Source organism: Bufo gargarizans, chromosome 1 (genome assembly GCF_014858855.1).
Source record: "Bufo gargarizans isolate SCDJY-AF-19 chromosome 1, ASM1485885v1, whole genome shotgun sequence".
Lineage (NCBI taxonomy): Eukaryota > Metazoa > Chordata > Amphibia > Anura > Bufonidae > Bufo > Bufo gargarizans.
Genome location: NC_058080.1, coordinates 743,602,401 through 743,614,999, shown reverse-complemented (window position 1 = coordinate 743,614,999; position 12,599 = coordinate 743,602,401). Strand labels below are relative to the sequence as shown.

Sequence of the window (12,599 nt, the reverse complement as noted above, 5' to 3'; positions counted from 1 at the left end):
AGGCCACGGCGCTCCTGGAGCGCCGCTGCCTTCTCAAACAGCTGATCGGCGGGGGTCCCGGGTGTCGGACCCCCGCCGATCAGATGCTAATGATCTATCCAGAGGATAGATCATCAGTTTAAACAAACTGCAGAACCCCTTTAATTTTACTGTCAGTGTCATTGAGTCCTCTAAATAGCACCTTGTGGTGTCGGATAAGTGCATTGTCCTAGTTATCCTTCAGTTGTTGGTACAGGGCCGTTGTTCCCAGGATTAGGGCGGCCATCAGCAAGAGGATCCTCATCCTTGGTTGTCGGAACTTCCTTGCAGTGAGAAGCGTGTATGCAGTTAGGCTTTCCTTCAACCATTACTGCTGTATGAGTAGGCAACAGGACTTGGAAAGAACCATCAAATCTGGGATCCAAGCCTTTTCTCACATGTCTTTTTATGACCACCCAGTCTCCTGGTTGCAGACTGTGTGTTCCTTCTACTGAATCTGGATCTGGAAGGGAAGCAAACATTTGTTTATGGGTGTACTCAAGCCTCTTTGTGAGGACCCGCATGTAGCTTGTTAGGCTATCAACTGTTGTGGAAAATACAATCCTAATCTGGGGGCGCTTCCAAACAGAATCTCAAATGGGGATAGTCCTGTCTGATTCAATAACTTCATGGACACCATACCTGCACACCAGTTCACTTACCAGCTTCTTTGCTGTGTTATTTGCCTTTGCTACTGGGAAGGCTTCCAGCCATCCTGAAAATAGATCAACACACAAGGACAAATTCCTATCCTTCTACCTTAGGCAGTTGTATATAGTCTATCTGCAGTCTCTGGAGCGGTTAAAGTGGCCTGGGGGGGTGCTTGCTTGGAGTCTTCACCACTTCACTGGGATTGTTCATTGCACAGACCATACATCCTTGTACAAACCGAGAGGCTACTTTAGAAAATCCTGGAGCAATCCACCCTGCATTAACAACACTTACCATGGCACCTTTTGATAGATGAGTGGGCCTCCTGAGCCATAGCTGGGTATAGAGGGCATGGTAGACAAAGTTTATCCTTGTTTCTCCAAATTCCATGTTCATCAGGTTTGGCCCGTTGTTTTGCTCAAAGTTATTTTTCCTCAGGAGGAGCTTGTTCGAGCATTTTTTTAAATGTACTTAGAGAAATGTCCTCAGTTCTCAAGGCTCTCACCGGGGTAGCGTCAGCATTTAGTGGCTGGAGTGCAGCTTGTTTGGCTGCCTTGTCTGCTCGATCATTGCCTTTTGCTTCCACCGTGGTACATCTTATATGAGCCTATACCTTAATAATAGTGACCTCCTCTGGTAATAACAGAGAGTTCATAAGTTCAAGTACAGAGTCTTTATCCTTAATTGGCCAGCCTGCAGATGTTATTATTCACTGCCTCTTCTGTAAGGTGACAATCATACAGAGGTTGCATTAACATGAAGGCATGTCTAATCCAGGGGCAACAGTATGACACCAGCCCCAAAAACACCCATCAGCTTTGTGCTCCTTTGGGCACTTGTATCCTTTCAGCAGCCTCCTTTCTTTCTGGGGTTAGGTGGCGACCTCCATGGGAGAGACAGTGTCCTAGAAATACAACCCTGTTTTTAGAAAACTGCAGCTTCTGTTTTGAGGATTTACACCCGTTCTAATGTGGGAAAATTAAAAGAGATATAGTTGCCTCACAGCAAATTTCATTGGTTTAGGCACACAGGAGCAAATTATCCACGTATTGTAACAGGACCACTGAGCCGGGCGGTGCCAGTTTGTAAGGGCAGACTGCAGAGCCTGTGTATACATGGTCGGGGAGTTCTGAGCTCCCTCAGGCAGAATAATCCAGGTATACTGGTTGCCCTTAGAAGTAAAAGCAAACAGATACTGACAGTCAGGATGCAGCGGGACACTAAAGAAAGTATTTGCCATGTCTATCACTGTGAAACACGTGGCAGTGGATGGAACTTGTGACAGTAAGGTATGTGGGTTTGGCACTATTGGAATTTGTAAAACGGTCACCTTGTTGGCTTCTCTAAGATCATGAGCCGTCCTTTAACTGACAGGCTGTCCCTTAACTGGTTTCTTCTTTATTGGGAACAGCGGGGTATTTGTCACGTTAGTGATGTGGGAGGGAACACGACACCGACAACAGGAGGGAAGGGAAAGGGAACTAGGCCTCAGAGCTAGGGAAAGGGAAACTGAACACCACCTATAGCAACCCTAATCCTAGCCCTGACTCCTATCCATATGAACAGACCTTGAGGGTAGGAATGTTCTAACACTGGAACCTATGACCCTGGAAACCCTGAATTGCCCTGGAATAGTGTCAGGGCTTGAGACAACCTGTTCCTTCCAATATGAAAGAACACGCTTCTCCCTGAGGCCTAGTAGCAAAAGAGAGAGGGGGAAAAACAAAATATAAAAAGGGAAGTAGCACTTAACTTCTGTAGTAAATGGGCGAGCAGGAACTCAGAAGTGGACAACACACCACTTCTTCCAAAACCAAACTAAAGCTATTAACTGCATAGCATAACGGGTGAAGCAAGATTAAATAGAGAAGTTGGAAAGACCACTAAGCTACAACTGAGACAAGAGGTGTGGTTATACTTCCTCTGGGGCCCCAAAATCTACATGGGTAGTGCCATTGGGATCAAAGTGTATGTGGGCTCCCAGTGCTTGCAAAACATCAGTCCCTAAAAAGATTCTGGCAGTTTTTTTTTAAACTAACAATTGGGTAACAAACATGCTGTCTTATCTTTAGTTGAACTGGCTCAGATTTACAGACAAAAACTGTTTCTCCTATAAATCCCACAGCCAGTACATAACAAGGGGTTAACTGATGCTGGCCGCAAGAAACTCTGGTCTACTACTGTTTTGGCTACCCCCGTGTCAACCAGGAATGGTACTGCCTTTTGGTTTCTGAGTATACAACAATCTACCTTGCACAACTTCTCCTCTCCATCCCCCAGTTTCAACATCATGAGCTACTTTTATCCATGTATCAACCACTTCTTCACATCTATGATCCTTTATCCAACCACAATGTGTTCTTCTGAATCTTTCCCAGACTTCTAGGCTAAGATTCCCATACTTCATCTCTGCCTTCTCCAACACTCTGTCCACATTCTTCAGACTCTCCTTACCTCCTCTTTCCTTCACCAATGTTTTGGCGGTCTTTGTCACAGGTAGGGGAAAACACCAGAAAACAAACAGAAGGAAATAGACCAGAGTCTAGGCCTCAAAGCTAAGAGAGAGGGATGGTGACCTCCTATGAATCCCTAGACCTCTCCCTGACTCCTGCCAATATGTGTAGACCCAGAAGGTGGAAATACTCCTAAGCCGGAACCTTAGCCCTAGAGACCCTGGAAAGCCTTAGGAGTGGTGGCAGGGAATTAGACTACTGGTTCCATCCCAGATGAAGGAACCAGCAGTCTCCCTGAGGCCTAGAAAACAACAAACACAAGCGAACAACAAAATGCAAAACAAAATGCACTTAGCTTAAGGAGGAGTAGGAGAATTAAAGGAACAACACACCAGCTAAACCAACTCCAGCAGGAAATATCAACCGCATGTTAAGCAGTGTGAGTCAGAACTAAATAGAGCCTCAGCAATGATCACAAGCTGCACTTCACAAGAGAAGGGCATTACCAAACAACAACACTGCAAGGAGAAAACAGAGAGACTGTCAGATACCCTCACGTGCCGCCAGTCTCTCAGATCTTCTCACCTCTGTCGTGGAAGGGACCATGACAGTAACCCCTTCCCCTCTACGGGTGACCTCCGGACACCCAGGGCCGACTTTATCAGGATGCGCCCTGTGAAATTCCTTCACAAGGCGACTGGCATTAACATTTGTTGCAGGAACCCACATTCTTTTCTCTGGACTGTAACCTTTCCAGTGCACGAGATACTGAAGAGATCGACTGAGAATTCGTGAGTTCACTATCCTGCCAATCTGAAATTCAAGATTATCGTCCACCAAGACAGGAGCAGGAGGTAAGGAGGACGGTTCTGCAGGTTCGACATATCTTTTCAGTAATGATTTGTGAAAAACATTATAAATTCTTAAAGCCTGCGGAAGTTAAAGACGAAAAGCAACCTGTTTAATAATGGCAGAGATCTTCTATGGACCAATAAACCTTGGCCCCAACTTCCAAGAAGGTACCTTTAACTTAATGTTTCTTGTGGACAGCCACACAGAATCACCCACTGTCAGGTCTGGACCACTCATATGTCTCTTGTCAGCCATACGTTTATACTTTTTGCCCATTTTTTTTTAAATAGTTTTTAATTTTCCACCAAATAGATGAAAAAGAAGAGGTAAATCTTTACTCTTCCTTTATACCAGAAGTCTCAGTACCCAAAAAAGTGGATGGAACCCATATGCTCGGAAAAACAGCGACTTATCAGTGGACTCCTGCCTACAGTTATTTATGGCAAACGCAGCCAACGACAAAAATGAAGACCACTCCTCCTGATTTTCCAACACAAAACATCTCAAATAAGTCTCCAGATTCTGGTTAGTGCGCTCAGTCTGTCTGTTCGACTGAGGATGAAAAGCCGAAAAAAAAAGGGAAATTGGACCCCCAGGTGAGTACAGAACGCCTTCCAGAACCTGGAAACAAACTGAGTCCCCCTTTTAGACACCACATCAGAGGGGATACCGTGTAGTTTCACTATGTTATCGACAAACACTTGTGCGAGAGTTTTAGCATTATGCTATAAAGTTCGACATCTGGCTGAAGCGATCAACAACCACCAGAATCAGAGTTTTCCCTGAGGTATTAGGCAAATCTGTAATAAAGTTCATGGACAAATGAGTCCACGGTTGGGACGGGATAGACAAGGGAAGTCGAGATCCTGAAGGCCGAGTACAGGTGAAACTCGAAAAATTAGAATATCGTGCAAAAGTCCATTATTTCAGTAATGCAAATTAAAGGGATTGCATTAATAGAGCTTTAAATTAGAATTTTGTGAAAAGGTCCAATATTCTAGGCTCAAAGTGTCACACTCTAGTCAGCACATTAATCAATATTCCCTGAGCAAAGGGTACCTCAATATTGTGACTTTGAGGTTTCATAAACTGTAAGCCATAATCATCCAAATTATAACAAATAAAGGCTTAAAATATTTCGCTTTCCATGTAATGAGTCTATCTCATATGTTAGTTTCACCTTTTAAAGCGAACCTTTCACCACATTTTCACTTTACAAACTAGCAACAGTACCTTATAGATTATCTTGAGTGTGTTGTTATCCATGTTACTGCCGCTTTCCTGCGCTGTTTATTCATAAAAAAATCGTCTTATAAAGTTCAAATTTCGTGCTCAAACAGTCAAGCAACAAGTCAAGGGGGTAGCCCTTCCCTCTCCTCTGGCCGTACCGCCCCTGCCCTAACGCCGCCTCTATGCCTTTTAATTGACAGGCGGCTTAGTCGCCTGGACGGCGCTTCTGAATCCTGCGCATGCGCAGTCCTCCTCATTCGCCGCTCGATCCTGTCTTTCTGGCGGACACAAGCGCGACCATGAATCGCGCATGCGCCGTACGCGATGCCTGCCTGTCTGCTCTCCCTCCCGTGCGCGCGCTCCACTATCTTCAGGCGAATGAGGAGGACGGCGCATGCGCAGGATTCAGAAGCGCCGTCCCGGCGACTGAGCCGGCTGTCAATTACAAGGCATAGAGGCGGCGTTAGGGCAGGGGCGGTACGGCCAGAGGAGAGGGAAGGGCTACCCCCTTGACTTGTTGCTTGACTGCTGGAGCACGAAATGTGAACTTTATAAGACGATTTTTTTTATGAATAAACAGCGCAGGAAAGCGGCAGTAACATGGATAACAACACACTCAAGATAATCTATAAGGTACTGTTGCTAGTTTGTAAAGTGAAAATGAGGTGAAAGGTTCGCTTTAAGTTGCATTACTGAAATAAATAAACTTTGCACGATAGTCTAATTTTTCCAGTTTCACCGGTATGTGTCACCTTGGCACGCGCACAAGTCTCACAAGCTGACACATAGCCCTCAATACATTTACGCAATCCTGGCCACCAGAATCTCTGTGAAATGAGATCAACCATAGATCTGCTCCCAGGGTGTCCCATAAGAACAGTACTGTGATGTTATTGAAATACCTTGTGCCATAGTTACCAAGGAATAAACAACTTCCCTGGAGAACAAGAATCAGGTGCATCTCCCTGGGCCTCCAACACCTCTGCCTCAAGTTCAGGATAAAGGGCGCATACAACCACCCCATCTGCTAATATCGGGCCAGGATCCTCTGAATCATCCCCACGGGAAAGCCATGCGACAAAGAATAGGCTTTGACGTTCTTAACCCCAAAGCGATAGGTGACAACAAAAATTAAATCTGGTAAAAAAAGACCATCTGGCCTGCCTTGGGTTCAGACGTTTAGCCGACTCCAGATAAGCCAGATTTTTGTGATCAGTAATTACCAAGATGAATCGTTCCTTCCAACCAATGACGCCATTCCTCAAAAACCAACTTAATGGCTTGCAACTCTCTATTACCTACATCATAATTTCTTTCAGCAATAGAGAGTTTTTTAGAGAAAAAAGCACATGGGCGCCATTTGCTAGGAAAAGGACCCTGCGACAAGACTGCTGCAACCCCTACCTCGGATGCGTCAACTTCCACAATGAATGGCTGTGACACATCAGGTTGCACCAGTATAGGAGCAGAAGTAAAAATAAGGCTTCACTGCTGAAAAAGCATGTAATGCCTCATCAGACCAGACTGAGAAATCCGCACCTTTCTTAGTCATATCTGTTAATGGTTTAACAACAGTCGAGTAATTCAAGATAAATTTACGGTAGTAGTTGGTGAACCCCAGAAATCGCTTGAGCGCTTTCAAATTTTCAGGTCGATCCCAGTCCAAGACAGCACAGACTTTTTCCGGATCTATACGAAAACCCAAAGTTGAGAGTAGGTAACCCATCTTGATGTAAGATGTCATTGATGAAATGTTGAAAAACAGCAGGAGCATTGGTCAACCCAAAAGGCATGACCAAATTCTCAAAATGACCTTCAGGGTTATTAAAGGCCATCTTCCATTTGTCCCCCTCCTTGATCCTTACCAAAGTATATGCCCCCCTCAAATCCAACTTCGAGAACACCTTGGCACCGACAATCTGATTTAACAAATCTGGGATCAAAGAAAGGTGATAGGGATCACGGACACGTAATATTTAAGTATTTTAATTTTCTTAATTCCTGGAGAACCCCTTTAAGGTTTACTTACTTAATCTGCCACCTGTGGGTCTGGGTAGGGGTTCCTCCAGACGGTTCCTTTCCTTATGCACTGCTTCCTATTCCCTGATTGCCAGATCTTGGAAACAAACTTCCCCTCCTACTTCATCAATGTTTTTGTCCATAGTTCAAGACATCAGGTCCTTGGAGTACCTTTAACGGTCTCCATTAACAACAATATAGAGAAATCCCTGGCAATATGGTTGCCATGGAACTCTTACCCTGTGTCATCCAAATTCTGTGTGACTCCCCCTTTTTGGCCCATACTTTTGCCTTTTTATATCATCCCTTCATGTTCTCCATTTGCCTTTGTTGTTTGTTATGGTGTCATATGTCTAAGTTGTGCCCTTGTTACATTTTGGGTTATGCATCATATTTTCTTCTTCAAATACTGCTAACGTTATGTCTACCCTGGGAATTTTAGAGGTTTTTATGATTATACTATGTTTTTATTTTTTTTCCTGTTATTTCTTTGTGTTGTTATTTAACATGTAAAACATAATATAAATTTACGGTGGGAAAAAAAGAAGTATCAAAGGTGACAGTGGAATTGTGGAGCAACTTCTGGTACTAAAGACATACGGTCAAATGAGACTTGACACAGCACATAATTATGTACTTTGGGAACATTTGGATACTACAAAGGTTTTACTGGCCTGAGGTGTGTCAGGAAGTGAAGAACTATTGTGAGCCGTGTCCTACATGCCAGATAAGTGTCCCAACATCAAACATTTGTATCCTTGAAGTGACATTTGAGAGAGTTACTATAGGCTTGGTGGGTCCCATAGTAAGATCAGGTAGGGAACACCAGCATGATTTGGGAGTAGTGGATTCTGGCTCCTGTTATCCAGAAGCAGTGCAATTAAGAAGTGTGGCATCGAGAAATATCGCATGCGAGTTGTTTTACATGTTCTCCCGCACAGGGGTCCCCAAAGAGATCCTCACTGACTTGGGTACAACCCTGATGACAAAAGTTAGAACGGAACTGTGCAAATTTTTCAAAATTATACCCTTACATCTCTGGGTATTAGGCTACTTTCACACTTGCGTTTTGGCTTTCTGTTTGTGAGATCAGTCATGGGCTCTCACTAGTGGTCCAAAACTGATCAGTTTTGCCCTAATGCATTCTAAATGGAAAAGGATCCGCTCAGAATGCATCAGTTTGCCTCTAATCAGTCACTATTCCGCTTTGGAGGCTGACATCAAAACACTGCCTGCCTGTGTGCCAAACGGATGCGTCCTGGCACACAATGTAAGTCAATGGGTACGGATCCGTTTTCTCTGACACAATAGAAAACTGATCCATCCATTTATGACGTATGTATGCGGTTGTATTATTGTAACAGAAGCGCTTTTGCAGATACATGATGGATCCGCAAAAAACGCTAGTGTGAAAGTAGCCTAATCCCACTCATGACCATCCTTCTCTACCCACTTACTTCAATATATGCTTAAGGGTCTTGTAACCTTTTCTTCTAACTCATCTATTTGAGGCTAATTACCATAGTTCATGTTATCTATCAGAGAGGTGGCCCAGGAGACTACAGGGTTTTCTCCCTTGGAATTTGTCTATAGTTGTTTTCCCAGGGGTGTATTGAACATTGCCGAAGAAAAATGGAAGGCAGAGTCTACTCCATATAGAAGCGTCATGCAGCATGTAGGCCAGATGCAAAGATGTATAGCTGCTGTCATACCTGCTATAAAAGAGCATCTCCAGGTAGTACAAGAGGCCCAGGGCACAATTTATAATTGGTCTGTAAAAGTAACGAGTTTTAGTCCTTGGGACAGAGTCTATATTAGTACTGTCACGGTTGTAGTAGGGGAGAACACCAAAAGACAACAAGAAGAATGGGGAAAGACACTAGACCTCACCACTAAGGAAGGAAAACGGTCACCACCTAGAAAAAAAACCTGCTCCTGGCCCTAACTTCTATCTGTATGGGCACCTCTCGATGGTATAGATGCCCATACACAGGAACCTAGAAAACCCTGGTGACCCTCAGATACCCTAAAGGTAATGATAGGGCAGAGACAACCTGTTCCTTCCCTAGTCAAGGAACCAGCGTCTCGCTGAGGCCTAGTAAACAACCGGGGGGGGGGGGGGGAATACAAAACACAACAAGCGGGACACTTAACTTCTGGGAATGATGGATGAACAGGACTTCAACAAGAACCACACTCCAGCTCTTCCACAACCAAATAAAGCTATTCAGAGCAAGGAGTGATGGGTAAAGTCAGACTAAATAGGGGGACGTAAAGGTCACATGATCCACACCTGAACAGGAGGTGTGGACATAACAGCAACACACAAAATGAAACCAAAAGAGGCGGGCAGATCAATCATGTGCAGCCAGTCTTTCAGACCTTCTAACACCTGTCACAGGTGTGACAAGTACCCACAGTGGAAAGTAAATTATTAGCCAATTGGCAGGGTCCCTAAGAGATTGTGAAAAGGTGGGTGACATGAGGTACAAGGTGAAACAACCAGATAGAAGAGAGCATGGGCAGGATTATTACATAAACCCGATCAAGTCCTGAAAGATCCGGGAATCATTGATGTCCAAACATAACGTGATTAAGGATGTGCTGCAACCATTTTCCACTTATAGGAGAGGCACTGTCAGTGCACCAACAGGAAGTTAAGGAATTCCTTCACAGGAATAAAAGGTCATTTTTATTATCGACCAGGCCGTACACACCTAATAAGAGAGAGAGAGTACACACCTAAAATAGAGACCAAGCTGATTTGGAAAGTGAACGGTAAGCTATACCACATACCAGAAGTACGCAGAGAGGAGGTGTCCTCTGAGGTCAAATGCATGTTTGAGTTGGGTATTCAAGCCCATTGGTACTGGTCCCAAAGCTAAATGGTGCCATGGGGTGTGTGTAATGACTTTGAAATTAAATGAGGTGACAAAATGTGATGTCTACGCTTGCCCAGGGTAAATAAACGGATTGAGAGGCTCTGTAATGCAGGGTATATCACCACTCTTAATCTGATTGAATGTTGTTGGCAGATACCATTATACTATGAGGCAAAGAAGAAAACGGTGTTTGCCACTCCAGAGGGATTGTTCAAGTATATACTGATGCCATTTGGATTAGATGGAGCCCCTGCTACATTTCAGAGGTTGACGGATCTGATCTTGAGACTGCATTGTGGCTATGTCAACATCCACCTCGATGATGTGGTCCTTTTTAGTTCAGACTGGAAAAATCATCCATGCAAAGTAAAGGCTGTGTTAGATTCCATTAGTGATGTGGGCCTTACCATAGGCCTGGAGAGATGTGCAGTAGGTTAAAAGGAAGCAAAGTGCATGGGCAAAGAAGGTTAACAAGGTCGAGGCAATACAGAACTGGCCTAAACTGTTAACCAAGAAACTAGTCAGGGTGTTTCTGTCATGATCAGTGTGGGGGGAAAACACCACACAGAACAGAGGAGGTAAGGGGAACAGTAACTGGGCCTGGAAACTAGGAAAGGAACAGGTCACCTCCTAAACAACCCCAATCCGGGCCCTAACTCCCTATCAATATGAATAGAGCTTGAAGGTAGAAATATTCATATGCAGGATACCTAGGCCCTTATTTCCCTATAATACCCTGGAATAAGGTTAGGACCAGAGACAACCCTAACTCCCCAGATGGACGAATGGAAGTCTCTGTCTCAGGCCCAGATACAAACAACAGGGAATATAACAAACACAAACTTGTGACACTTAATTTCTGAAGAGAAGGATGAGCAGGAACACCAGAGACAACCTCACACCAGCTCAGCCAAACCCAAATGAAGCTATCTACTGCATAGTCAGAAGAGTGGGGTCAGACTATAAAGGGTAGAAGAAACCACTGAGCAACAGCGGAGAAAAGGGAAGTGGTCATTAACCCTATCAATACTGAATCAAGAGAAACCAAGGAGGCTGTTAGAGTCCTCCATGCTCAGCCAGTCTCCCTGATCTCCTGACATCAGTCGCCTGAGGGCCCGTGACAGTTTATCAGTGCCACTGGTTACTACTGACTGTTTGTGCGCTAGTTACCCAGGATTTTAAGAAAGAATTTCAGATCCAGACAGGTTCATCTGACACAGGGCTGGGAGCAAGGTTATATCAGATGGATAATGGTAAGGAACAGCCAGTGAGATACCTGAGCAGAGAGCGGATTCCTATAGAGAAAACAGTTATGGAACGAGAATGTTTAGCAGTCAAGTGTGTGCTGGAATAATAAAAATACTGTTTATGGGGTGGAATGTTTTGCAGTGTTTGGGGTGGCCCCAATGCTACACTGGGCTCCCTTGACACCATCAAGGTTTTACCACGTGCTCTCTGGAAGGGATGGTAAGGCGTGGTGCACCCCTATGGGAAATAAGTCCAGAGAGTCAGGGTCTGCAGTTAACCAGTGTGCTTTTTTACTGGAGGAATTCAGATGCAAAACAATACAGGCGAGGCATAGGGCTGGCTTCTCCAGTCTCCTCCCTGGTAGAAGGGTTTGATGCTGAGGAAAGGCTCTTAAATGTGCCTCTCTCTCAGAAGGTTGATACTCTGGTGAAAGGCTGGAGGCCCACGTTCGGTAGCTCAATAGTCTGGGTGGCTCATTGGTCACAGGTCAACATCCCCATCTCACCATCTTCTTCTGGTTACTCAATAGTCTGGCATAGTCTCCTCTTCTAAGCACTGGTCCCTAACTACACAACACTCGGAGGCTCTGACTGCTCTCCTTATACACTCACCTAAAGAATTATTAGGAACACCTGTTCTATTTCTCATTAATGCGATTATCTAGTCAACCAATCACATGGCAGTTGCTTCAATGCATGTAGGGTTGTGGTCCTGGTCAAGACAATCTCCTGAACTCCAAACTGAGCAGTAATACACACTGTATTACTCATACAGCCAATGCATTCCAATACAGAAGTATTGGAATGCATTGTAAAGGCGATCAGACCCTAAAATTTGAAGTCCCAAAGTGGGACAAAAAATAAAGTGGAAAAAAAAGTTGAAAAAATAAGGTTTCCCCCTCCCCCCAAAAAAAATTTAAGTTTCAAGTAAAAAAAAAACTAAAACAACTTAAATTTAGACATATTACGTATCGCCGCGTTCGTTTTGACCGGCTCAATAAACATATCACATGACCTAACCCCTCAGATGAACACCATAAAAAATAAAAACTGTGCTAAATAAACTTTTTTTGTCACCTTACATCACAAAAAGTACAACAGTAAGCGATCAAAAAGGCGTATGCCCACCAAAATAGTACCAATCTAACAGTCACCTCATCACGCAAAAAATAAGCCCCTACCTAACACAATCGCCAAAAATATAAAAAAAAATATGGTTCAGAATATGGAGACACTAAGACATCATT

The 12,599-nt window shown here is 44.2% G+C and overlaps 1 protein-coding gene across 1 annotated transcript in view; it reads right to left on the bottom strand.

Annotated features, from left to right (window-relative positions):
* The window catches only part of LOC122930459 (zinc finger protein 345-like), a 29,763-nt gene that overhangs the window by 12,756 nt on the left and 4,408 nt on the right, over positions 1-12,599 (bottom strand). The window contains exons 3-4 of the mRNA XM_044283883.1: positions 3,872-4,052; positions 681-733 (exon numbers count right to left, since the gene is read on the bottom strand). Of these exons, the coding sequence (XP_044139818.1) occupies positions 681-733; positions 3,872-4,052 (234 nt within the window). The remainder of the gene's footprint in view (positions 1-680; positions 734-3,871; positions 4,053-12,599) is intronic.